Here is a 26,555-nt window from a genome sequence, read left to right on the forward strand (position 1 = left end):
TGACAAGTGCTGAGTTAAAAGAAACAGAGACAAGACAGTGCCTGCTAAGTGTGATGGTGTTCAAGAAGCTCTATGAGAAAGGGTCTGCCAGCACTCCAACATGTTCAAGCCCTTTGCAGTCCAAATGACCAGAATCTTCTATCACCTCAGAGATGCAACACTCCTGTGGTACTGAGCAATGGCAAAACTGCCCGACCAGACTGACTATTAAGCTGAGGCAGGATTATGTAGTCTTGCTTTCCTACTGGTGTAAAATACTGTGTTAAGCATCACAGGTAGTCCCAGGTTTGCAATATTAAATCTGACTTTAAAAATTGACAGTATAATTTGTAAAAGTGCGTACAGTGATTCTCATTCAAAAAGATTTCAAACAGAACTACTTTCAGTCTGACATTCCAAAACAGTTGAGGGAGTCTATTAGCTGAGGTTTCCTCATCCTTCATTTTTGTTCATCAGCATCACAAGACAATCCTGATCATTCTCTTGTCCCAGAAAACATCCCATCCCAGCAACATTATTATTGTGTCTCTACCCTTTCTTTAGTTCCCCTACTGAGGAATAAAAAGCAGGTGCAAGTGCTATAAAAAATCAGGATTAAAGTGCCTCTATCAGTCCCTCTGTGATTCTAATACCCTGCTGGACAAAACCTCCGAAGCTAAAGTCAGATAAATAAATAATAATACTTTTTAACAGTTCATTTGTGCTTTATAGACTGTGACTAAAACTCCAAGCTGAAGGTACTGATTTATAGCATAAAATAGGAAATTAGCTCCTTCGTCATTACTTCACTCTCAAGTTCTTAACTTAAAATATTTTGCTTTAAAGAAAAAAAATCCTACTGTGCCAAATGGAAATAAAACAGAAAGTATACTAATCTTCTGAGATTCCTTTGAGGTTTCAGAAGATAACTTTTCCAAAATCAGCAAAGCTAACTGAAAATGAATTTTTTTAGAAAGTGTGAATGCATTTCAAACTTAATAGAAGTGCTTTTCCAAACCAAAAAAGCTGATGATAATCACATATTACTCGCATTACCAGTTACACTGACAGTTAAAAAAAGCCTTTTCCTTCAATAAAGTGCTTTTATCTTTTAAGGAACAAGAATTGCCTAACAAAGACAGTTTTGTCATTAGAGACTAAATGTAAAGGCTGTGTTTCAACTCACCCCTTCCTAGTTTTAGTCCTGCTTCCATTACAAGTTTAATTTGAAAAAAACCCTCAAACAAACCAACCAACCACAATAAAAAAACCGCAACCAAAAAACCCACATCCCAAAAAAATGCCCCAAAAACATCAAACCAAAAACCCCAGAAAACAGAACAAAGAAAACATTCTAAGCCAGTCCAAAACAACCAAGCCTGTTAAACCTTATTAACTGACAGCATGCCGGTTTTTCTTCATGAACAGTAGGTAGAGCATTACAATGTCTCAGGTATCCATTGGCCAAAACAGATCAGATCTAAGAACAGCATTTGAAAACCGAGGGAGCTTTGGGGGTTTGTTTTTGTAAAGAACCACAGCCCTTAGTTCTTTCTTAATACAGGTCTTATTTTATAGTTTATATGTAAGTCTTTCAGATTGAAATTGAAAAATTAATATAAAAGAGAATTTTATTTTCCTAACAGTTTTCCATGGAAACATTACAAATTTGTTCAATGCATAGCAACTATCACTGAATTTACCAAATATTAAGTGAATACCTGACCAGTGAACCTAGTTCAGATTAGCACCCATCAGTAACTGTAATGCTCTTTGTCCCATTGCAATGTTTCTTTGCAAATACAGTATAAAAAGAAAGTGTTAGAAGTATTTATCTTTGAAGAGCAGATGTTTTTCAAAGTCATGCTGGGCAGTTATCAGTGATTAGACATACATGATAAAATAAGTGGAAGAAAGTTAAGGGTATCACTGTTCTCTTAAGTCAGACAGTTTTGAATACAATGAGGAATTCTAATTAATCACCCTAGATTATTAATAACTTCAGAGCTGTGCTCAATTCAAAACTTACTGAAAAGATGAATGGATGTACAGCTTTAACAAAGGATTTCTACTTAAGAGTTGATACCTTTACTCAATACACAATTTAGCATGTCCTGATGGTACAGACTAATTACAATGTTACTGTTTAAATTATATTATCATTATTAGATCTGCCTGCAACTATTCAATGTTAAAAAAGATAATAAAATGTCCTACCAGGACCATCCCCAAGAGTCATACCACATGCCTGAGAATTTCTTGAATTCTGTCAGGCTTGGTGCTGTGACCACTTCCTAGGGGAGATGTTTCAGATGGACCTTTTCCTAATATCCAAACTACCCCTGACACAACTTCAGGCCATTCCCTGAGTCCTGTCACTGTCACCACAGAGAAGACTGGTGTCTGAAGAGGAGAAGTGCCTACTCCTCCCCCTCCCCTCACAAGGAAGGCATAACTTCAGTGGGGTCTCTCCTTGTTCTCCTCTTCTCCAGGCTGAACAGACCAAGTACCCTCAGCCACTCCTCACATGACTTCCCCTCAAGGCCCCTCATCACCTTTGCTGCCCTGCTTTGGGGCACTCTCCTGTAGCTTTTATATCCAGCACTCGAGGCCGCCCCAGCCCCGAGCAGAGCGGGACAATCCCTCCCTTGCCCGGCTGGCCATGCTGGGCCTGATGTCCCCAGCACAGGGATGTCCCTCCTGGCTGCCAGGGCACTGCTGGCTCACGTTCCACTCTTCACTGCCCAGAGCCCCAGGTCCCTTTCCCTGGCACTGCTCTCCAGCCCCTCATTCCCCAGGCTGTCTGTACATCTAGGGTTGCTCCATCCCAGGTGCAGAATCCAGCACTTGCCCTTGTTGAATTTTGCATGGCTGGTGAACGTCAAAATCTCCCTGCAGGGCCTCTCTGCCTCTGAGGGGGTCAGCAGCTCCTCCCAGTTCAGTGTCTTCAGCAAAACTACTCAGTGTAGCTTCAAGTCCCGTGTCCAAGTCGTCGATGAAGCTGTTGAAGAGAACTGACCCTGAAATGGAACCTCACTACTGAGCTGTCACCAGCTTGAAGTAACAGAAGGTTTCTGACACAGAATTTGTGCGTGTATAGTTCAAGTTGGGTGTGTGTGATCAGGTTTTAGATTTAGAATTCTGATTATTTGTCCAAATGTTCTCATTAAAATAAAACAGAAGCATGCCACGTACAAAAGTGTTATTTTTATTTTCCTTATGAAAAGTTGTGGATTTTCCTAATAAGCAGGTTAATTTTTTCAAACAGATCCAATGATATTTTCTTCTCCTCAGAAAGAATGCATCCAAAAAATGCAATTAAAATCTGCTGAAAAGCCATGATTGGGGTGTTTTATATGGCAGTAAGCTTCCTGCTGTAGATAGTCCCAGTTAATTCTTCCATTTTTTCCTTTTCATTGCTTTCCATTCACCTTCCTGTGTAGCAAGGCTACCAAGAAGCTCTTTCACTTTTCTTTTTCTGGCTGCATCTCTGTAAAACAAACAATCAACATAAAAGATATTTCAGAAAGATTATATTAGGGAAAATAAGTATACTTGGAGAATAATTATTTATAAAAAGCCCCACAATTCTTTAATTTCACCAACACACCATTTAAATAAAAACATTTTGCATCCTCTTAAACTAGAGAAATGAAACTGCAAAGTTAAAAACACTTTAAATGATCTGTATCAAAAAATGTTTGGTTTCCCTCAAATTGTCCCATTTTATTTTAGTATGGTTGGCACACAGTGAAGAAATGAACAGATGGCAGGACAAGCCCCAGAGTGGTGCTGAACCACAGGCTACGTTACCTCTCCATGATTTCTGACAGCTGCATTCTAGCCAGGTATTGGTTATCTTTCCGAATCTCACGGATGGCTCCTTTAAGTTCACGTTTGTGCCTCTGGATCAGCTGCTTCCTTTCTTGCTCCTTCTTGCTGCCTGCCTGCTTTCTTCCAAACTCTAAGCTGAAATAAGAATGTATGTGTGAGCACAGAACACCTTGAACCCACAACTTTTTCATATTTATAAGGAGAGGTTTTGTATGAAAACTAACTCAGTATTTTAGTTCCTGCATATTATATGGATAAGTTGCAAAATAAGAAGTTGCCCAATGAACATACTGGAAAAACACTCACCAGACCTTCTAACTGCACTTCAATTCCCCATCTGCAGCCTGCAGTTTGAACAGATTAAAAAATCTAGACTAAAAGAATTGAAGACATCTGGAGAAAGATGGAACCTCCCCATACATCTTAAATTTTTGCAGACCTTCTCAGCAGATGCATTTTACAGAAGAAGTCTGATCAATTACTTGGGGATAAGTGTGTATGGCAGAGCAAAGCTGTCCTCTTCAATTATTAGAATAAATAAAAGTAGACACTTTGTGCCCCTGCAGATAACCAATATGAGTAAATAAATCAGCAGCCAATATAAAGCAGATTTCCTAAATCAGAACACTGTTCTATTATCTACAAAACTAAATTAGTGTTTTTCACCATCCATCTTGTACCATCATATATTTCATATACCTTATGAACTATTGACTCTTATTCTTCTGACTTGAGTGCCTGACAAGAGCATTCAGTAAAGCACCTGACCAGATAATAACAATCTAATCATCTTGAAATTTGTTAATTTACAATTCATTATATGGGCAAGAGTTGACTTTCAGTGCTATTTTTCCTACAAGATAATATTTGTTCTCAAAATTCCTTCCTTTTTTTTTCTTTCCATCCCTATCACACAAGTAGATGCCCCCTTGTGAATTATACACAAAATGTAGCAGAAAAACAGTTGTTTTGTGTCCTGCTTTCCAAATCCTTTCTAGCTTGCTACAAATCTTAAGGTTTAAATGCACCTTTCCTTTGCATCCAGTGTTCTTTACTTACACTTTCACAATTTTAGGAGTATACTGTTTCAATGGCACTGGCTTCTTTTTCTCACATACCAGTGGGGTATAGTGTTTTACTTTGTTCTCCAGCTCCTTCAGAGCACTGTGATACCATTCCTGAAAAGGCAGAACAGATTGTAAAAGCATATCAAAGCCACCATCAATCAAAAGCTATTGTAAACTGAATCAACAGAAATGCTCTCCCCACATATTTTTTCCCTGGGTGAAGTCACAGCTACTCATGAGGGCACTGCTAACACTGACATGCTGTAATCCAAGGTGGATAATTCTTAAAAGCCTTTGGAAGTCTATTAAAATGGTATCATGAACAATAAGAAAGGTCTGCCTGCTGGTAGTTTCACCTAACAGAGGAAGAAGCAAGACTAAAGGCAGTTCAACTCAGACTCTTCCTTTAATGGTAGTTCTAACAATGACCATTTTTTTTAATTTGATGGCAAAAAACATAGGCCATTTGCTTCATCTGAGTAATAAAGTTTGTTCTCTAAGGACATTTTACAATGCTTCTTTGAGGAAAAGATGATTTTGCTACACTCAGAAGAGACAGATTAAAAATTTGAATCTCATTTCTAGAAAATCACCAACTGTCCTAGGTAAGGTACTGACCAGGTATATTTATGTTCATTTTACCTATACAGTTGTAAGTTTTCCCTCCCCAGTTTGGTACATGTATTTATTTTACCAAGGTCTTACAGATTCACTACAAAAGTACAAGACCAACCAGATGTCCATATTACTCTTATAAATTATGTCACTCATGGAATGCTACATTATTACAAGCCAAGCACTGTTCTCTTCATTTAAATAGGCAAGGCAACATATACAATGGAAAAATACCTTTTCTAAATATTCTCTGCTCTTTTGTTTTTTCCACAGGAATGTCAAAATCCCTGAACCTCAAAAAAATTAATGCTTATACTTGTTGCGTAGGTTTTTTTTGTTGTTTTTTTTTTCACAGATGAAGATCACAGAATTTATTAATAAAACAAAGATATTGATTATTTAAATCCTGAGGAATACATACCTGCATTTTTTCAGGATATTCATTGATTGGCATATGTTTTGTAAGGAGTATTCTGACAGGATGCATTATTTCATGGAATGATGGTAAAGATTCATAAAGAGCTGCACATTTTTTAATAAGGTCAAAACACAGGGCTAGACATGATAACCTGTTAATGCACAAAAAATTAACAATTTCACATGCAAAAACTGCAGTGGATTTTCAAATAAAATCAACTGAATTAATTAAATTTGGACTGTTAGCAGAATCCATTAAGATTGCTTGAAAGAACCAGTTACAACTGGAAATAGTTGTTAATTCAGACTAAAAATTTCTCTCTCCTAAGCAAATACCAAAAGAATTCCACCAGCAACAAATCTTTATGTCAGTGCACTGAACACAGCAGAACTATCCTCTACTCTTGTTTTTACATCTAAAGAGCACTGTCACTGACATGACACAACAGATGATCTGGTATTTTTTCTGTTCTGCACTTCTTACATACCTGGTATGATTTATCTCTGTTCTGCTGGCTTCCTTGAATCTAGTCACAATACTCAATGGCACATTTTGCTTCTCCCAACTTTTCAGATCCTCCTCATCGCACACCCACAGCAATTCTAGATTTTTCCCCACTGGTGTAAAGGGATGCACTACAGTATAGCCTGCAAACCAAGAACAGTCATTAAACAAGGTCACTTCTATGCATTCCTTCTGAAGAAAAACAGCCAACTCATTTTACATTTTTAACTGTACTACCTTTAAAAATATTTCTATCTGTATTAAATTTTTCTAAAACAATGGAAAACACTGGAGCATGGGGACATTGGTCAGTGCTCTAGTCACACTGCCCAAGTCACAGAATCCAAAGGCAGGGACTGGCAGAACCAAGTACTGTCCACTGTAGAAGGTCAGGCTTGAGATTAAGGAACCTGAATGTGCTCAGGTCCCTGGGACCTTAGACATCTGAGGGTCCTGAGGGAACTGGCAAGATAAAGCTCCTAAACTACTTTCGTATTTGTAAAGTTGCAGTTCCCAGTGACTGGAAAAAGGGAGAAAATCCTTATTTTTAAAATAGGAAAGAGAAGAGATCCAGTAAACTACAAGTTGATCAGCCTCATTTCTGTGCCTATCAAGATTGTGGAGCAGATCCTCCAGGAAACCATGACAAAACACATGCAAAACACAGAGGTGCTCAGTGACAGGCACCATGGCTTCATCAATGGCAAATTGTGCCTGACAGGTTTGGTGGCCTTCTATGACAGGATTACAGTGCTGATGGGTAAGGAAAGAGCAACTGACATCATGTACCTGGATTTGTACAAAGCATTTGAGACTGTCCTGAGCAACATCCTTGTCTCTAAACTGGAGAGGCATAAATTTGACAGGTGTATGACACAGTAGATAAGCAATTATCTGCATGGTCACAGCCCCAAATGTGGCCAATGGCTCCATGTCTGGATGGAGATCAGTTATGAGGAGGGTCCATCAGGGTCTGTCCTAGGACCAGTGTTACTGAACATCTTGGCTGGGGACACAGACAGTGGGACTGAGTGCACCCTGAGCAAGCCTGCAAGTGACACCAGGGTGAGTGGTGTGCTTGATGTCCTTCTTGGTGTCCTTCCTGTCCCCCTCTACAGGAAGGGGATGCCACCCAGAGAGACCCAGGCTTCAGAAGTGGGGCCATGTGAACCTCATGCAGTTCAATAAGACAAACTGTGAGGTCCTGCATGTGTGTGGGGGCAATCCTACACATGCATACAGACTGGGCAATATGAGTGGATTAAGAGCAGCTTTGCAGGGGACTTGGGGTATTGGTGGATGAGAACCCAAATTCTGAGCTGACAATGTGTCCCTGCAGCCCAGAAAGCCAAGGCATCCTGGCCTGCAACCAAAGCTCAGCAGGTCGAATGAGGGGAGTCTTCACTACTTCATTGTCATGAGATCCCACTTGAAGGAATGTGTTCTGCTCTGAGGTCCCCAGAGAAGGACACAGACCTGGCTCAAGAGCATCCAGAGGAGGGTCATGAAGATGATCAGAGCACTTCCCATTTGAGGGAGCTGGGGTTGTTCAGCCTAGAGAAGAGAAGGCCCTGAGGAGACCTTACAGCAACCTTCCAGTTTAAATGAGACCTACAGGAAAGATGGAGACGAACTCTTTATCAGGAAGTGTAGTGATAAGATGAGGGGTAACAGTTTTAAACTGACAGAGGGTAGATTTACACTAGATGAAAAGAAACTCTTCACTATGAGAGTGGTGAGACACTGGACTACAGGCTACCCAGAGAAGTTGTGGGTGCCCCAGTCCTGGAATTGTTCAAGACCGGGTTGGATAAGGCTTTGAGCAACCTGGTCTAGTGAAGGTATCCCTGCCCATGGCAGGGGGTTTAGAATTAGATGGCCTTTAAGGTCCCTTTCAACTCAAACCATTCTGCAATTCTTTGATTCATTCTGTGGATGGGGAAAGTTAAGACATGTAGGTTCACATTTGCCCTGTGGGAAACAGGATGCACAGTTAAACTGCAGCTTGGGTCCAGGATGGACCACTGGATGTACTTAAGAGGATAGGGCAGGTACAGGATTTCCCATGGGGTCACAAGCAGAAGGCTTTGGCCAGAAGGTGGTCATGGGGCACAGTGAGCTGGAGCAGGGAGAGTTGCTCCACAGCTGCAGCCACAGAGCCTCTCCTGTGAGCCCACAGCAGGACCCTCAGACACACTGTGAAGTTCTTTCCCACTCCAGCTGAGGGCTTTAAAACGAGAGGAACATGGAACACAGAATATGTACTGGAGCAGGGCATATGGAAAACACTAAAGAATCCCTATGCACACATCACAAGCTGATCTGTGAAACTACTTATACAGCAACATGAAAGAAGCATCTGAGCAATTTCTTGGCTAAGGGACAAAATAATTTGCATTCTCTGTGCTGGACCCTGGGGGTCTTTTTCCCCTGTTTGTTTTCCTTATGTCCTGCAAGCTTGCAGTGAAATTCACTTGAAAACTTTTTCAAACTTTAAGTTCAGATTATTTACTCTACAACCTGTACATGGCTCTTCAAAGACAAGCCAGAAGACAGTATATTTAAATAAAGGTTTTTAAGGTTTGAGACCCGAAGTTGTAGGAGATCATGACACACACAGGCTTATGCAAGATCAGGAACTAAGATATGTGAGTTTTATGATCTGCTTTACTTGTGAGAGGATAGCAGATCTCATTAACAATTCAATTAGCTAAAGCTATCAACCATGACAGCTCCTTCCCACTCCCTCCACCTACAGCTTTTCTTTTTTAAGGTAATAGTTTTTACTCTAAATCTGACTGTATTTCAGTCTCTTATGAAGCTGCATTCGATATATCTTTCTCATGGGAGAAATTTATGGATCAAGAGAATAAAACTAAAACATTAAGAGTTTACTTGCTGACTCTACTTAATGTTAAAATTGAACTCTGAGAATTTTTTTGGTGTGACAGTGCATCAACATTCCAGAGCTCCATGTCTACTTATTTAAAATATTCTTTGTTGATAGCTTAACCATCACAACTACCAGAAAAACTTCCACCATGAATATTTAAAAACAAAACTGGATACCTTGGGATCTTCAAAACATTAACACTGACTGGAACGCTCTCAAAGAGAACACTGGGCCTCTTATCTATCTTTCACTGAGGTTTTCCTCACTGCTAACAGAAATCAACACCATTCAAATTTAACTACCACAAAATCATTAGCAGAAACACAAAGAAATATTTTAAACAAGGTAACAATTGATGATCAATGATTACTGCTAAAATTTTTTCAGGTATCTTATCTAATTTTGCAGAATCCTGTATTTTAACTTTACCAAAACCCTCTGCAGATCAAATATTGCTAATATACACAAAGGAGAGAATACTTCTAGTACTACGTAACCCACCCACTCCATAACCTCTTCCCACCTCCTTCTAAGGGTTCAGCTGTTGGAGTTCTGAGAGTCCAGGGCTTAGCTCTGATGCAGCCCAGCTGTGTAACCTTGGCTCACACTTCAGAAGAAACTGCAAAGCTGGGAGAAGCAGCTAGGGAAAGGTCTGTGGAGTACAGCCATGCCAGATAATAAAGGTGAAACTGCGGTGGTAGGTTTGTTGAGAAAAGGCATCAGTAGTAGCTCAAAAATTCAAAATAGAAAAAAAAAAAAAAGCAGCATGGAAAGGCAAAAAAGTCCTGAAGAGAAAGGAAGGGAGCTGCCTACTGAAGTACTAAGTACTACTGAAGTACTTAGACAGAAGCTAAACCTTCCTCAGCAGACTGATGACTATTTAGAGAACATTCTTAAGGATCTTATCAAGAGGTATAAGCATACTAATACATAGTGTGTAGTTCATTAAATCCCAGATATCTTGTGAGTTTATCAAATAATTCCAATTTTCACTTGGTAATATCCTGCCTGCAGAGTCTCCTCCTGCATGCTGTGCCCAGACAGAAATATTAACACATTAATTAGTTATTATGCTCTGACAAAACTCCTCAAAAGCAAATTATTGTAACTGAACTGGTTAACAGAAAGAGCTCCAGAACCAGAACAACTTTAAAGACAGAAATTAATAAAAGAAAAAAAACTGAAGAGGGACTAGCAAAATAAAAAAAAAATTACTAACATAGGGATCACACTGAAAAGATAATTTTGTTATCCCTGTTGTCTGTGCAAATTGCCAAGTTTATACACTTATTTTACAAATCCTGCTTGTGGGGATAGCTGCCCTCTATTACAGTACTACAAATCCATGTCAAATAAGGAAAAGCACCAGCTTTGTGATACATATCTCTCATTTAGGTGATATGGCTATTAGCTGAAGATTAAGGGTATCTGCAGCATGAGCTGCTGCCTCACTGTGAACTTACAGGGTACTCATCAGGAATCCATTAGGAACTCTGTATTTCAGAACACAGTCCAATCACACAGTCTATTTAGAATGACAACACTGCAAAAATACTACACTGTGGCCAACATGAGTTCATTTCCTTTAATAAGTTCAGTCCTTTCCTTCCTGCCAACAACACAAGAGGATCTAGTTCATAACAAGATGCCCGAGAATCAAGGTTGTGTTTGGCTGAACTTGCAGATGATTTTGGCCTTTTGTTCAAAACCAATGAAATCAGTGTGAAATATTTGTATTCAAAAATTTAAAAGATGAACCCCAATAGTAAAATGGACTCTAAATGAAATACTCATTTACTCTAAACAAACTCACCCTGGGCCTGGCTTTTGGGTAGAGAGATGTGAAGTACTCCAAGAAGGAAATTGATGAGTTCTGGTACAAATCTTCTGGAGAGAGATACATATTCCACGAACAAGCAGCATATAAACAACCCTTTAATAACATCTTGCAATGTTGTAATGCGACACTAAAAGAAATAAAAAGAACAAAATATTCCTAACTAAGAGTCCATACATCACAAATACAGAATCTCCCAAAAAGATGAATTATTAACTACATTGTAAGCATTTGAAATCTATAAAATTACAGCCTTTGATCTTTGATGAGACCCACACTGGCTTTCCCTAGTCCTCAACTGAAGAGTATCTGCAGAACTGAGTAACAGGTATATCAGAACTCATTTAGCCACTAGAAGGTGCTAAACCACAAACAATAAATCCTTCAGAAATGAATCAGTGAAATAGAAGGCTCTGAGCAACTTGGCAGCAATTGAGCAATTAGCTCAAGACTTTCGAAACATATAAACAGGATATTAGGATAGAAAAATAAGGACATATTTTAACTCAATGCATTGCATTAGGTACATTTTCAGTGAAAACAAATACTGACAATTTTTAAGTAAATAACCTCTCAAGTATGAAGAAATGCAATATATGGAAAAGAAACCACTAATGAATGACTTCAGATTGTATTCAATCTGTTCCATTAGTCTCATGTAATTTACCACAGAAGGAATTACTTTGTGACAGCTTGAAAAATTGAAGAGATATGGTTTTGTGAGTTGGACTATAGCCTGCAAGAGTGTTTTCCTCTTCAGCCGTTGTTCCAATTACTATCTGTGGCTATACCAAACAAAGCTGCCTATGCAAGCACATTTCCACTATATACATTAATACTAACATACATATTGGGAGTCTGAGGAAGAAATAATATATGTAATAATATAATCCTGAGGTACAACACCACAGACATACCTTAGTAAGTAGCTGACTCATGTACATAAAAGCAGGTGTTACAACTGGGTGCCAGAAGTCAGAAGTTGGAAACAGCAGAGATACAATTTTCAAATAAATAAGCTGATTGCACAAAAACAGAATAAGGCAAAATATAGTTAAGACATTACTCCCAGGACCTTGACTTTATACATATGTAACTTTTGAATGAATAACTGCTACACAATAGTCAAAAATACTACTATATACATAATTTTGAGAAATCTGGTATGATGTACACAACTCATTTACTGAGACAACTAGATGAGAAAAAGGAATATCAATTATGAGACATCCATTATAGGTCTAATATTGGATTGAGGCAGCTGAAAGAACAACTAAGAAGGAACTCTGCCTCCCAACCCCCTTTACTCCATGAGAACCCCATCTGATCCCCTTTAGGTCACCACAGTCACATACTCTCACACCTCAAACTCAGGAGCACGTGGCCACACAGGACCTGGGACACCTTTCAACCAGGCTTCAACACAGACAATGAAGTGACCAGAGTCCTCAGGCACTGGCACACACCAACAAACAGTTGCAGGCAAAAGAACTAAGCAGTGATTAGGTACACTTTTACTGAAGGGGACTTGAGTGACCTATCAAGATCATATGGAATTAAACATCAGCTGCAAGGTAATTATGAAAATTATTTAAGTGGATATTTGCACAGTAAACCAGATGGAAGCAGAGTTTCGTTGCTTCCTCTCTGTTCCTCCTCGACTGTGAACAAGTACTCTCCTGAAGTGTTTTGGTTACTAAATATTCTGAATTGCAGGCCAAGATAACAGCAGGCATATGAAAAGCCTACTAAGACAGCTGATCTATGGAATATTCATTCAAACAAGTGCTTTGAGAATACAAAGTGATATAATTCCACTTTAAAAGTTAATGATAGCCTGCTACTTGGCAAAGTCCAGTGGAGGGAATGAAAGCCAGAACTGTGACTGGTGTTCTAAGTGTGACAAATTAAAATAAAGTTAAAAGCTCTTGACAATACATTTCCTGCAAAACCCAAATATCCTGAACAAAGACTCTTCAAAACAACTCAATATATCTTCCAAGCTGTAAGAATCAAGGCTTCAGTCCATTTTCCTTCAATAGTCTAATTATTCCATTAGGCAGCAGCAATTCATCAAGCTGACAGAAAACAAGTAGCTCCCTCTGAATTAGATTTATGGTTTGTCTTCGAAACTTTACTACAATTTAAAAATACTCATTTTCCTATGCTTCCTTCTTGAATTCTCCAAGAGCCATTTACTTAGACACTATAAAAGGAATCTGTTCACATTTAACATGGCAAGTGAAAATGGGCTATTACCAATACAACAAGGAAAGAAATTATTTCGAAGTCACTAATTTGGCCATTATCATATATAAGGTACTAAGAAATGTTGTAATTTTAGATCCATAATATTTTCTTTTTTTTTTGTTTTTTGTTTGGGTTTTATTTTGGTTGGGTGTTTTTTATTTTGCTTTTTTTTTAACCCAAGAGATACTGCAGAGATATTGCATCTCAATGGAGCACAATTTTTATACATTTGTACTTAACACAATTAAAGAAGTCACAACATAACTGATAACATCACTTCTTCCTAAAACTACCAATTTAAGTTTCATCAGGAAAACAGTGTTCTGCTATGAAAACTGGAGAGACAATTTTTAGATCTTTTTCCCTTATTAATTCCACAGTCACACTTCTATTCTGCAGAATGTGTGTGTGTATTGTTTGTCTCTTAGGGGTGGGGTGTTTTTGTTGTTGTGGGGCTTTTGTTACAACTTATCTCCAGAACGGCAATTTAAAATATCAAAAAGCCTAGAATGTCACAGATGCTGATAATTCACTACCTACTGTCATTCTGCACTAATTACCATTCTTACTAATGCAAAGAGATTATCCCAGCAATGTGGATTTGTTACCGTGTCTAAGCCTGGAAGTGCTGCACGGCCTTTGACTTCAATTACTTCTTCCAGATCGTGTGCAGCGTCTCGAAGGATAAACCTGATACTGTCACTGGCTGCCTGAGGAAACATCTGGCAAAGATTGTACAATGGCCTATTAACGAGAAATTTAAGTCATAATCAAGTTATGTCACTGATGTTAATAAAAAATTGATTTTTAAGCACCCATAGGAAGATTTCTTGTGTTCCATCTGTATTGTAACAATGACAAATTGCCTGCCACAAATGTTCCTTTTTTAGAATATAAATTATTATTGTAATACTTTAGTTTACAGGGACGTGCATTTTTCATTTGGCCTTCTGAGAATCCCTGAGTTGTAGGTTTCTAAATCTTATATGAAAAATAATTTTAAACTTTAAAATACACTCTTAAATCATTAGCTATGGTTATGATGTATCCTTCTGAATGTCCTGACTTTAGATATTACTTCAGTGAAGTATGCTGGCTTACATTAGACAGCCCACTATTCTAAACACTCTTAGGCAATATTAAACAACATGTAAGGCAGCAATGTGGTTAGCAAAATGATTACTGCAAACAAGAAAAAAAAGACCGAACACAAAGTTAGATCAGCTCCTGGCCTATGCTTAGTGCCTACGGGCATATGCAGTCTGGTGCCTGAATCTGTTTGGTCTCCCAGCATTTTTCAGTGAAATTTGTCTGCAGAGATATGAATGTATCCCAGTTCTATAAGAGAATCAAAACATATTTACCCTTTGGTACAAACCATGTGTGACAGTATCAATAGGTCAGAGCTCTTCCTGATGAATGCAACAGAGCAATGAATGCTAATACTGCACGGAACAGATTTTGAAAAACTTACCGACTTTAGCAGGAAATAAAAAAATACGCTGAAAACTACATAAAAATAACTTGAAAGAAACCTGCCTATTCTGCAAAGATAGGAAACACAGAACAATTTTGTTTGCAAGGGACCTTTGGAGATCATCTGACGCAGCCCCGTGGTCAAAGCATGGCTAACTTCAAAGCTGGATCAGGTTGCTCACAGCTTTGTTAAGTTTTCTCCAACTTCACAGCTTCTCTGGGAAACTAATTTTTAATGTCCAGTACCTTTTCTGAGAAGACTTTTTTTCTTTAAATCTAATAGCAATTTCCCTTGCTGCAGCCCTTGCCCATTGACTCTTGTCCTTTGCTGTATACCTGTGAGACAAACTTGGCTCTCTCCTTACAGCCTAACTGCCTGTCAGGTACTTGAAGACAACAGTGCCAAACTGACAACTTCCTGCAAAGTGTTTAGCTGGAACTTCCAGATGAGCTCATTGTAACACTTTAATTCCATTTCTGTCTAGCTCTCTCGGTGAATTCACAGAACTAAAGCCCATGGAAAAAACAGAGATTGCAACAGAAACTGCACAGTGTCAGCGCAAAGCTTAAAATCCTTTAACAGCTGTCTAAATAACCTCCTAGAAATGAGTTTCATGCATATATGGTATTACTTATCCACTACCCACAAAATCATCTTGCAGATCAAAAAATACATTCTGAGGTTTTGAAAATCTCTTGGTACAATTAATAGATCAAGTAACACGTGAAACAAAGTTAAAACATAAAGTCTAATAATTACCAGCTGCCAACAAGTTCTACAGGATATTTGAAACAAGCAACAAGCTAAATGCTTTACTCTAGGAAGCTTTTCTCTTTAAACCCTGAAGGAGCAAAAGTCCATAGGATTTAATACTTACAGGACCAGTCTGTCAATTGTTCTGAGCTCTGGTAAATCCAGAGTTGCTAACTCTCCAATATATTCCAAAAGGAAGCCAAACAATTTCTGCAAGAAATATGTTAAAATTATTAAGTCTTTCTTCATTGTACATATTCTTGAACAGTGATACAGATTTAGAAAATTAAGATTATCATGTTAATTCTACTGTTACTCACAACATAGAAGCATGTATATTTTATACTGCTCCCTGAATACTTACTAAAATTTACTCGGAAATTAAAAGTTATTTTAAACATAAAACAAAACATACTTCCAACTTTGCTTTGTTTCCCACTGCAAGGCTTGGATGATTGCACTTCTGAATCCTCTCCAGTATAATAAGCTGTTGTTCTATTGTTCTTCCAGACAATAAAGACTTAAATGTCTCATAGGACTCAGGAACTAGAAAATAAAACCAAAAATTGACCATAAAAAAATCTCAAACTTTACATCTTTAATTCAAGTGAATGTGCAACAAATATCCAATCTGAAAATTATATGGTTCAAAAAAAAAAGACACCAGAAATGTTTTAAATAATTAACTTTTAAACATTAATACTCTACTAGCATATATGTAGCATTTTTCCTATGAACATAAGTCAGAAAATAACATGTTTTTCAATGCTTAAAACTCGTCATCCTCTACCATGTAAGCTGAGCAGCACAACTATGTTGACACAAAGCAGAATTAAACCTAAACACACATTCAACCAAAAATTTACCATAATACATTTACCTTTGTGTTTCATTCACACCCAATTAGCTTTTGTGTGAAGAACATGAAGAAAAGTTAATAATATGGCCACAAATAGAAAATTATTTAAAGAAACCAAAAACCCAACAACCCTGGCATATATTTAATTTTTTACAGAATTCAACATGCTAGAAGACATCCTAACTAGCTGTGGGTTTTTTTGAGTTATTTTAATATGACTGCTTTCTGGTTAAAGCACATCCTGAATTCAATTCAAAAGGCTTTGTGTAGTAAGTCATCTTCTTTGGAAGAAAAAACACAGGCACTTAAGGAAGTTGTTTGGAAGGTTGTTTAATCTTGCAACAGATACTTTTGTTCGAGAAATCTACACTAGGACAATAGTTAGATGAATTATGTACTTAATATGAATGAGTGTTTTGTGTACTACTTGAAACATGTCTCCTCCTTCCTGCTAGGCATGGACCCAAGACCAGTCAAACTCTGAGTGTCTCCACAATACCTCAGTGTTACATCACAGGGATTAAACTTCAGAATCTTGTCTCTCCAAGCATCTTCTGACAAAAATGTCAGTCCAAACACCAGAGAAACTGTAAGTATAGATCACAGTATACTGTTTTGGCTTCTCTTAGGTAAAACAGTAGCACTCTGGATAGGATAAGCTGGTTGCCTTAAGAAAGGAGCACAGGTATTTTTATTTTACTCTCCTGTTTTTATCTTCCAATTCTGACGCTGCTCAGAGGCACAGAAACTGCTGTGGGATGAAACAGATCTGGTTCCTACTTCTCCAAGCATGATTAGGTTTGCTCCCTAAGAATAACAGCTACTGGCTGCTCTTTGAATAGTAGAAGACAACTATGAAGCAAAATTTCATGAATGAATGTAAAACCTACAGGGCAGAGAAACTGACTGGGTTTTACAAACCCCTGACAACAAGGGATCTCTGCATCAGTCCTTTGCTTACCAGCAAATGTATAGGGAAGCTCTGATTTGGCAGCTTCTCTCTTTGGATCCAATTTCTCCACATTCTGTGATTCATTTTCATTTGTCTTGTCTTTCTCCTCTTCTTTATTCTCTGCAGCTTCTCCTTCACTCTCAAGATCAGATTCAAGATCAGAGTGGCCATCTGCAGCACTGTCCTCCTCATCTTCACTTGCAGATTCTTCCTGACTTTCTTCTTCATTTTCATGATCTCCTTCCTCTCCTTCCTCCTCTTCTTCTTCTTCCTCTCCTTCCTCTTCCTCTCCTTCCTCCCCTTTCTCCTCATCATTTTCAATATTAATTTTTCCATCCTGTCCATAGAGAAAACAAGTCAGTTAAAACACTGATAAAGTGGCAGCACCTCAACACAATCACCATGCAAAGCTATCTTAAATATGCATCAAGAGAATTTGAGTCTTTCTACCCTGACCAGGCAGTGAATGCCAGCAGTGTCAGCCAATAAAGGATATTAGGGAGAGAACATACATACAGATATAAAAAAGTAGGGTATTTTCAAGAGGTTGTAAGAAATTGGAAGAAGAGATAGTATATGAGGAATAAAAGAAACCACACAGAAGGAAAACTAGCAGATGATACAGAAAAGACTTCAACATCACTTACAGGAACATTCTTCGTACAAAAATATGTTCCTTCTATGTGTTAAAATAGCCTATCAGATACATATTTGGTCCCATCCTGATTTTATTAATCACCAGTTTAAATTCACATTCCCAACTGGTCTTGCCCCCTTCAGGGAGAATGCAGTTCCCTTGTTACTTGCGTATGAGAAGACAGAATCAGCACAGATGTGCACCACAGTCAGGGTGACTGGTAATATCAGCTTTAAGGTTATGTTGTTCTGCCACTTTAATCAAAGACATGTCAGAAATCTACTCATCTTCAGACTGAAATTTAGTGGAAGCTCAATCAATACAGTGAAAATTAAAAAAAAAAACCAACAAAACCAGAAATGCCAAAGAGCCTCCTCTTCAACCCAGGAGGCCAGTGGCAGAGAAGGCTACTCTAATACTCTAACAGCAAGAATACAGTCAGGAGACTTGACACTTGTAAGACCACACAGAACACAGCATTCAGTTTTGAGCCTTCAAATACAATAAAGGTATTGATAAACTGCAGCAAATTCAGTAGAAAGTCACCAAGACTACTGGGGGCTGGGGTATCTGCTCTGTGAGGAGAGGCAGACCTGGGTTTATTTAGCCTGGATATTAAAAAATCCTCCTCACGGTTAAGGGCAGTCAGTGCACATCTCTCTGAGCAGCCTCCATTCTTGGAGATTTTCCAAGAACAGACTGGATCTGAGTAAACTGGTGATTTCATAGTTGACCCTGCTCTGAGCAGGAGGTTGAACGAAAAGCCTCCACAGAGTTCACTTGCCAACTGTTTTTCGTAATCTTCTTTACAGACCTCTGCAAATTCATAAACTTTAAACCTTACCTTGTAGGACAATAAACGTCTGTCATCTTTATCCAGGATAAAGCCATCAGCTAGATCATCAGCTGACATGTGGCTGGGTCTCTTTTTATTTGCCTCTTCATCTATTCCACGCATGCGACGTAATCGATCCGCCTGTGTTTCACAAGAAATACCACATCCAGATGTGAGACATATACATCAATCAGGTAACCACACCAAAACAGAAGATCTCTCAAATACAGCTATGAAAGCACAAGGAAAAACCAGTTAATTTGGATTACTCAAAAAGTTGGTGTAAAGAAAAAACCCAGCCACTTGAGAAATTATGGGCAAAAGCTGAGAATACCTTTTTTTTTTGTAGGGAGTACAGTCTGATTAGAGCACACAGTCAATTGGATTAGCTTATTTTAAAGGCTTTAAAACTGGGGTAACCAGAAGCACTGTGCTCTCTTACTTTAAAACTTAGCTCTTCTGCTTATGGGACACCATTACTAAAAAATAAAAGCTTCCAAAGTGTTTCAGGATTCTGCAGTGTTTATCTGTTTCATGTGTGTCTAATAAGCTTGTAGTGAACACAACCATATCCTAAGATTTTTGGGATACGGACTGAGCATCAAACTCCAAGATGGTAAGAGCAGAAAATAAAAAAGTATCTCTCTGTTCTGCTATTAGATACTGAGCTGCTCTGACGTAATCTGAAGGTACTGAATTCCCTAGAGTCTTAAATGTGTTCTTAGTATACCAAAACAAAAAGAAAGAAAAAAAGAGTGAAACATTTGCCAAATTATTCCATCTTCCCGTAAGACTCAGTGCTCCAGGTAACAGAAATAGCATGCAACATTTCCAAGACATTCACATCCCACTGCAAAGCAAAGCTATGCACGTGCTACCACTGAAAGGCTCTTGCGACAACAGAAGAGAGCAATAAATGACTTGCCCAGTGTATTAATTTAACTGCTGTGCAACTTAGTACTCCACTAACTTAGGAGCACCTCTCAACTCTGAATAATTTAAAACATTTAAAGGCAAATCAAAGTAACATTACATTTTTATTGAAGGAAGATTGACTCATTTCATAAACCTCCACAGTCACATACTAGGCCTATGGGTTTTTTTGTTGTTGTTTTAGTATCAGATTACAAACACTAACAGAAGATTTCCTGAATTCCCCCTCTGACAAATTGCAGTTTAGTACAGCCACTTACAATCTAAGGTCAAGGAATGAATTTAAGCAGTCACTCCCAAAAGACAGGCCCCAAACAATCTCAGCCATAAATGGTATACCTCGAGCTTCTGGAGTCTGGCCTGCTCCTCTTTGGCCAATTCTTCTTCTGTCTTCAGCCTTTCTGAAGGTTTTGCTTTCATCTCAAATCCAAGTTCTCGAACAATCATATCGTATTCATCAGGCTAAAGAAATATTTATGCAATTGTTTATTATCTTAAGTTTCATTATTCTGCTTTGCAGCCATCCCTCTGCCAGACTAACAGCTAAGAAATCAGACTGTTAAGATTAAAGGAAAAGACTGCTTCCAAATCAAGCTGCAAAAACACTCAACTCAGAATTAAGATAAGGAATGGTAAGAATAGCTGAAGAGAAATTCTCCTGGAATTTCCCCTTTCCTTACTTAAGTTACTCACAACTGAAAAACTTAAAAAGAGTATCTTAAAAAATAACTGGATTACATATTACTTTAAAAACCCTCAAAACACCCTCAAAGAATTAATAAATTATTAATTTACATTTCATTTTACACTGTCACATGAGATAAGCCTTTGCTAGTTCCACTACATAGAAGTCTTGCTTAAAGAAAATAAAAAGGGATGCTACTATTCAATGATCTTCAACATGCCATGGAGCAACTTAAACCCAAAAATCAATACTCCAAAATATGAACTTTTGGTCCACTATCTTCTGTTGTACTTTGAAATCAGTTTTAATGCAAGACTGTACTAGTTAACTGATGTTATAAAATCTGGATTCTACTGCAAAACAATAAATGGAAATTCATGATGTTCTGCAAGAAAATACACATTTCTACAAGAAAAATAAAAAAGCCCAACAGAATGCCTATTCTTACATTTAAAAGTTTATTTCCCTTAGTACAGAATACAAATGAGAGAAAAAGCATGAGACCATACGATATCTATTCAGAAGTAAATTATTTTCATTCCCTTTTTGAAAGGGACAGAGCCCAATTTCAACAAGGAAATGTCTATTGTCAAGTACTAGCTGTTTCATCAAAGGAACACTCCAAAGGCACTCAAAATAAGTCAGTGTTCCCAACAATTTTAATTCTTCAAAAATTTATTTGTCCTACAAATAAGCTGTAGTCAAGAGTATTGTTCAGTCTGCAATCTGTCTCTCACTTGATAATTAAAGAAAAGCAAACTAATTAAAATCAGAGAAATCACACAGATCCCTATATTCCTCCAACTGTAAGATTGTTCTAGAACTGCAGCACTCCTTCACTGTGAATAGCAGTAAACATTTTGTTTTATGAAGTGATAACTTGGCCTTATAGTTCAGCCACTGCAAGTCAAAACTACAAGTTACCAGAACCAATGAAATCAGTTTAGCTAAAACCTCACCTTGGGTTTTTCTACTTCTTTGTCCTTCCTCTCTGACTTTGGGGCTTTCCGGGCAATAAGGGTTTGGATTTCCTTCCAGTCTTTGTCAAGCTTTTCTGTCAGTTCTAAGGCACTTTCTCTCCGAATTTGCCTCTCTTGCTAGAAAAATAAAACAAAAACAAATACAGCAGTTATATTCAGATGGACATGACATAGCATTTACAATTTAAAAATCAAAACACATTTAACATTCATTTAACAAATGAATTATTTCAAATATTTAAAAATTTGAAGCTGCAAACATTCTTTGTGGAAGAAGTATAGAGCTATGCTGAATGGCACAAGGGTTGCATTCAGAAAGCAGGTGTGAAAAGGGGAGATTTGGGGATACAAAACAATGGCAGATATACAAGTTATATCTAAAATGCCTACAAAGTCAGACTTTATTCAAGGAGCTTGGACTCCTCTCAGACAGCTTCCTCATTTGCTTGCTATGCCCTGTTTTTCTATTCTACAAGTACAGGAATGGTGACAGCTTCTCAATCATGCTCATTTATACTTCAGGGCTAAAAACTCACCTTTTCTTGTTTAGATTTGGCTATCATCTCTTCAATTAGTTCTTTCCTAGACTTGGGTTTTTCCTCTTCTTCATCTTGCTGCTCACTTGATACTTTTTTACGAAGGAGGCCTCCACCCCCTCCAAAGTGAGCAGCAGTTAATTCAGCTAGGGAAAAAAAAAGTAGGATGTGAATCTTTCAAATCCACACATGACTGCAAAACTGCTGCTGCTGGGACAAAACTGCTGCTGCTGGGACAGTGTCTCCCTATTCTTTGAGAATGGGATCAATTTTGACTATTGAACCAATCATGCATTAGTCTCATCCCTATGAGAATGGCCATACCAAAAGAGATTATGTCAGACACATAATTTACACTGACAGGTATTCGGGATGAGGTAGGATCATGTTTTTTCCCTGTATTCATCCAACAGGTAGGTCCAAAGATCCAAGAAAGCAACCACAAAACTCACACTTTAGATTCTGGCCAAAGGGCTCAAAATCCAGGTACCTGTTTATGGTGAAAAGCTCACAGAGTAAAGAAGCTTGCCAGTAGTACGTCCCTGCTAAAATCCAGAGAGCTGGTCTGTGTGTGACTAAGAAGTAATCAAATCTGGCTTAAACATTCCAACCAAGAACATTCACTGAGAGACAGTACTGAACAAATGATGTACACGTTCACCAGTAATAAAATTACCAGTGAAACACCAGCTGGCACTTCTTACCTGAAAGTGTTCCTCTTTCTTCTGTGTCACTGTCACTATCAACAATATCATTTAGTTTTTCAATTTCTGCCAAAGATTGGCCATAGTGAGTCAATTCCTCATCTTCATTAAGATTATAGATATTCTTCTTTCCATAATTTTGCTAAGAACAGTAAAACAAACCAATGAAATATCAAAAGATCTTTAGTTCCCAAGCAACAAAATAACACAGCCTTTAGTTTCAGTGCTAGTTGAAGAGATTCTTATTCCAGTGTTTTGCTGGAATTTAACTGGAATAAGAACACTGTCAGACCAATATTTTCATTCAAATACATTTTAAGTGAGAGAGTCATGTCTCTCTTACACTAATGTACAAATGGACTAACACAGGAAACCTAGGGAAGCTGAAGTTTTATCTGTGTAACAGTAAAATCAATTTTTAACCACTGCATTTCAGGCCTAATGAAATAGAGTTCAACCTATAAAAATTACACTGCTTAATTCTGAGACTGAGTATGATGAGGCAGAAAGGACAGTACTGCACATTCAATTCACACTACAGAATGACAGCAAGTTACAGAGTTCTGCTCAGCTACTGAATATACTTGATGGTGACCACCTTTTCCTAATTTAACTCCTAAAACAAAGCAGTCAAAGAAAACCAACTAATCAATGAATCTGCTTATAACTAGCTTTCTTGCATGCCAGTGCTCAAAGAAACCTCTACTTCAAACAGTTATCTGGCAAAACAAGAAAGGTTTAATGAAAAAATTTCTATTTCTATGAAAAATTCCTTTTTTGTAAGTTCTAAACCTATAAAATCAAAAATAAAGAACTGTCCTGCAAAACATTCTATTAAGAGGGTGCTCCCAACCTAAAAATTCAAGTGTGCCTTGTGGCTTTGTGTTTGGCTTTCTCTTGTTTGTTTTTTCCTTTTTTAAAATCATTTACCTGTCTTTCCAGAGTGAATCGTCTGATCATCTTTTCCTCAGGAGTGATTTTGGTGTTATATTCACCAAAACGTTTATCTTTAAACACATTTGTCTTTTCTCTTTCTTTATATTCTTTCAATAACGTTTGATTGCGCTGGAAGGAAAAAGACAAAAGGAGATAAAATTGAAAGAACAGAGAGTAACTACTTCCAAAGCCAACGTAAAAGAATCCACAGTATCCTGTAATAATAACATAGTAATCTTTATACTACCATCATATCAGAAATAATAATTTATCAGAATGCAATGAAAGAGAAGGAAATATTAACATGAAGAAAAGATGGGAACCTCATACAATCCATTCAAATTAAGTTCTCTTATAAGCACCCAAGGGAAGACAAAATGTTACACCATATCTCACCTTTATTTTATCACATTCAAAACCTGTGCATTTACACTGAAGAATTCTGACATGTCTCAAGCTTAGTAAACAAAGAATAACATATTAAAGAAAGCAAAAAAAAAAGCCAGCAAAAGTCAGCTGAATTTTTTTTGGTCATTTCACCTAAGACATAAAAGCCTCGAGTGGATCCACACATCTACCCCTGTGTCACTGTTCAGGGTGGGGAAGTCAAACATCAAGTCAGTAAAAAGAAGCTTATTACACCTATCCAAGGTACTTACTATGTGCTCTATTTTTGGGACAGGTAAGGAGACAGGTTTACTTTCCAATGCATAATTAATGACAAATATCTGATTTATCTTATTATGAAATAAAATCCCAAATCCTAAAATGTGATGTACAACATTCATGAAGTTTTCTAAAATCTTGACTAATAGTAACAAAATCTGAAAGCTAATTTATAATTTCATGCTGAAGATATTATACAGTTTCTAAAGAAAAAAAATCTTGGCTGTGTTTAGGCCAAGAAATATCCATTTTTATTTAAAGCACATTAACAGAGTCTTACTGTCAATGTGAAAAAGATACTGTGCCATTCACATTACCAGAACCTCACAAAGTGCTGCACTAAAGGAAAAGGCTGGGTTTCCTACTCCTTCCTACTCTGCAGCCTCACTGAGCATTCACAATTTTCATATGACACTAAATGACACTAAAACTCAGATTTCATCTAATATTGTGCCAGTTCTACCTTCTATTTACTTCTTACAGTGACCACTATACATATTTGTAATGTACAATATGTACATATTTACAATGTATAATGTGTACATTATACACTAGTGTATAATGTTCATTTACACTGTCTCTATAGGTGAGACACTGTATATGAACATTAATATCTCTTAGTAAGTTGGATATCAAAAAGCATTTCTGTGCTTTTTTTGTACTCAGTTATTTGATTACTTCTCCTATTGATAAAAAAGAAAAAACTTTTCACAATACACATAACGTGATACAATATCTCTTTGTTTTCACTGCATTTGCCCTCCCAATAAGTGCTTTAAATTCTGTTCAACAACATGTATGTAACATGTCAGAGAATCTCAGGGACATACTTTCAAATTGCCCTTTTTTCAGCTTTAACTTAACCTACACAGGTTTAAACTTCTTTGCTGGTTTGTGTGAAGTGACAGACCACTAAAAACTCCCATGTTTCACTCAAGAATAAGGCAGGCTGCTGGAATCCCAGATGCAATTTATGACACGCTGTCCCTTAAGCACCAAAGATTTTGGAAAGGTAGCTACTGATGGCAATAGAGAAAGAAAAAGAGGCATTCTGAAAATGGCACAAGGGTTGAAGGTAAAAAATTTACTCTTAAGCAGTATGGTCATTCATATGACAGCGGGGAACAGATCATTAAATCCCAACATACTTCTACAACACGACTATTCAACCTGTGCACACAAAATCACCCGCATTTGTTTCCCATATCAACAGTAGTTTCTTTGCAGCTACACATTTCTCACTGTATCCCGACCTTAGTGCTCTTTCAATCTTTCACTATTATACCACCGTTACAACACTATCAAGAAGCTGAACATCCTGGGATGACCAGGACCGACCAAGATCATGAACACTGACTCTGGTCCAGTACTTATTCACCGACAACACGTGCCACTGTACTGTGGACCTGGGTAACTTGAGAAGAGAACCATTCCCACCAAGGAATAGTGAAGAGCTGTACTACTGAGCCCTGGGGGCTGCATTGGCCGGAGCCATTCCCGAGCTCTGCATCACCCCCTGAGCACTGAGAGGGGACCGGCCACTCCTGCTGTGACAACAGAGCTGGGCGCTTACTCCACCTGAGAGGGCTCCAGCCTTATCACAGACACCCACATCAACAGACACCATTCTTCCTCCCTGCTTTGCATGTCCTCTTACCTTCTTGATGGCCTTGGAGCGTGAGACACCCGGCAGCCCCACATCATTTTTGGTTTTCCTCCCCAGGATGTCAAACTTCTGCCTGTTGACTTTCACCTCAAAGGGGTTGCTCTTGACCACGGCCATGGCCGACTTCACGGGGCCCTTTGCAGTGGAGGGCACTGACACCTTTTTCTTCCGCTTCGCCGCCTTCCCCATCTCTGCTCCGGCTGCCCGTGGGGACGCGGGGGGGAGGCAGCGGCTGAGCCCTCAGCGTGGAGGAGCAAACGGGGCGAGCAAAATGGCGCGGAGGGGGCGCAAAACCCCCCGAATTCCCCCTTGGCCTGACCTCTGCCCTCAGCCACAGGTCCGTGAGAGCCAGAGGGGCGTGGAGCAGAGGAGGGAGCGGAGGAGAGGAGGGAGAAAAGAGACGACACAGCAGCGCGGCCCCAGCGCACCCCTCACCCCGCCGGGCCCAGCACTACCACATGCGCGCCGGCAGCTGGCCACCTCTCGCGAGAGCCCTGCCGTAGTACCGCGATATTTGCCGCTCTGCTCCCCGCCCGCTT

The 26,555-nt window shown here is 38.4% G+C and overlaps 1 protein-coding gene across 1 annotated transcript; it reads right to left on the reverse strand.

The window, feature by feature from the left end:
- Positions 1-3,166: 3,166 nt before the first annotated feature.
- On the reverse strand, positions 3,167-26,494 carry NOP14 (NOP14 nucleolar protein). Its single transcript, XM_030948119.1, has 18 exons — positions 26,008-26,494; positions 23,679-23,813; positions 22,749-22,890; positions 22,045-22,190; positions 21,488-21,625; positions 20,183-20,305; positions 18,920-19,051; positions 17,448-17,775; positions 16,043-16,173; positions 15,752-15,837; positions 14,006-14,141; positions 12,065-12,166; positions 11,124-11,277; positions 6,401-6,560; positions 5,917-6,064; positions 4,873-4,991; positions 3,793-3,948; positions 3,167-3,469 (listed from the first exon to the last, which is right to left on the reverse strand). The coding sequence occupies exons 1-18, from the start codon at positions 26,203-26,205 to the stop codon at positions 3,370-3,372; spliced, it is 2,634 nt and encodes an 877-aa protein (XP_030803979.1). The 5' UTR covers positions 26,206-26,494; the 3' UTR covers positions 3,167-3,369.
- Positions 26,495-26,555: the final 61 nt, after the last annotated feature.

Source organism: Camarhynchus parvulus, chromosome 4 (genome assembly GCF_901933205.1).
Source record: "Camarhynchus parvulus chromosome 4, STF_HiC, whole genome shotgun sequence".
Lineage (NCBI taxonomy): Eukaryota > Metazoa > Chordata > Aves > Passeriformes > Thraupidae > Camarhynchus > Camarhynchus parvulus.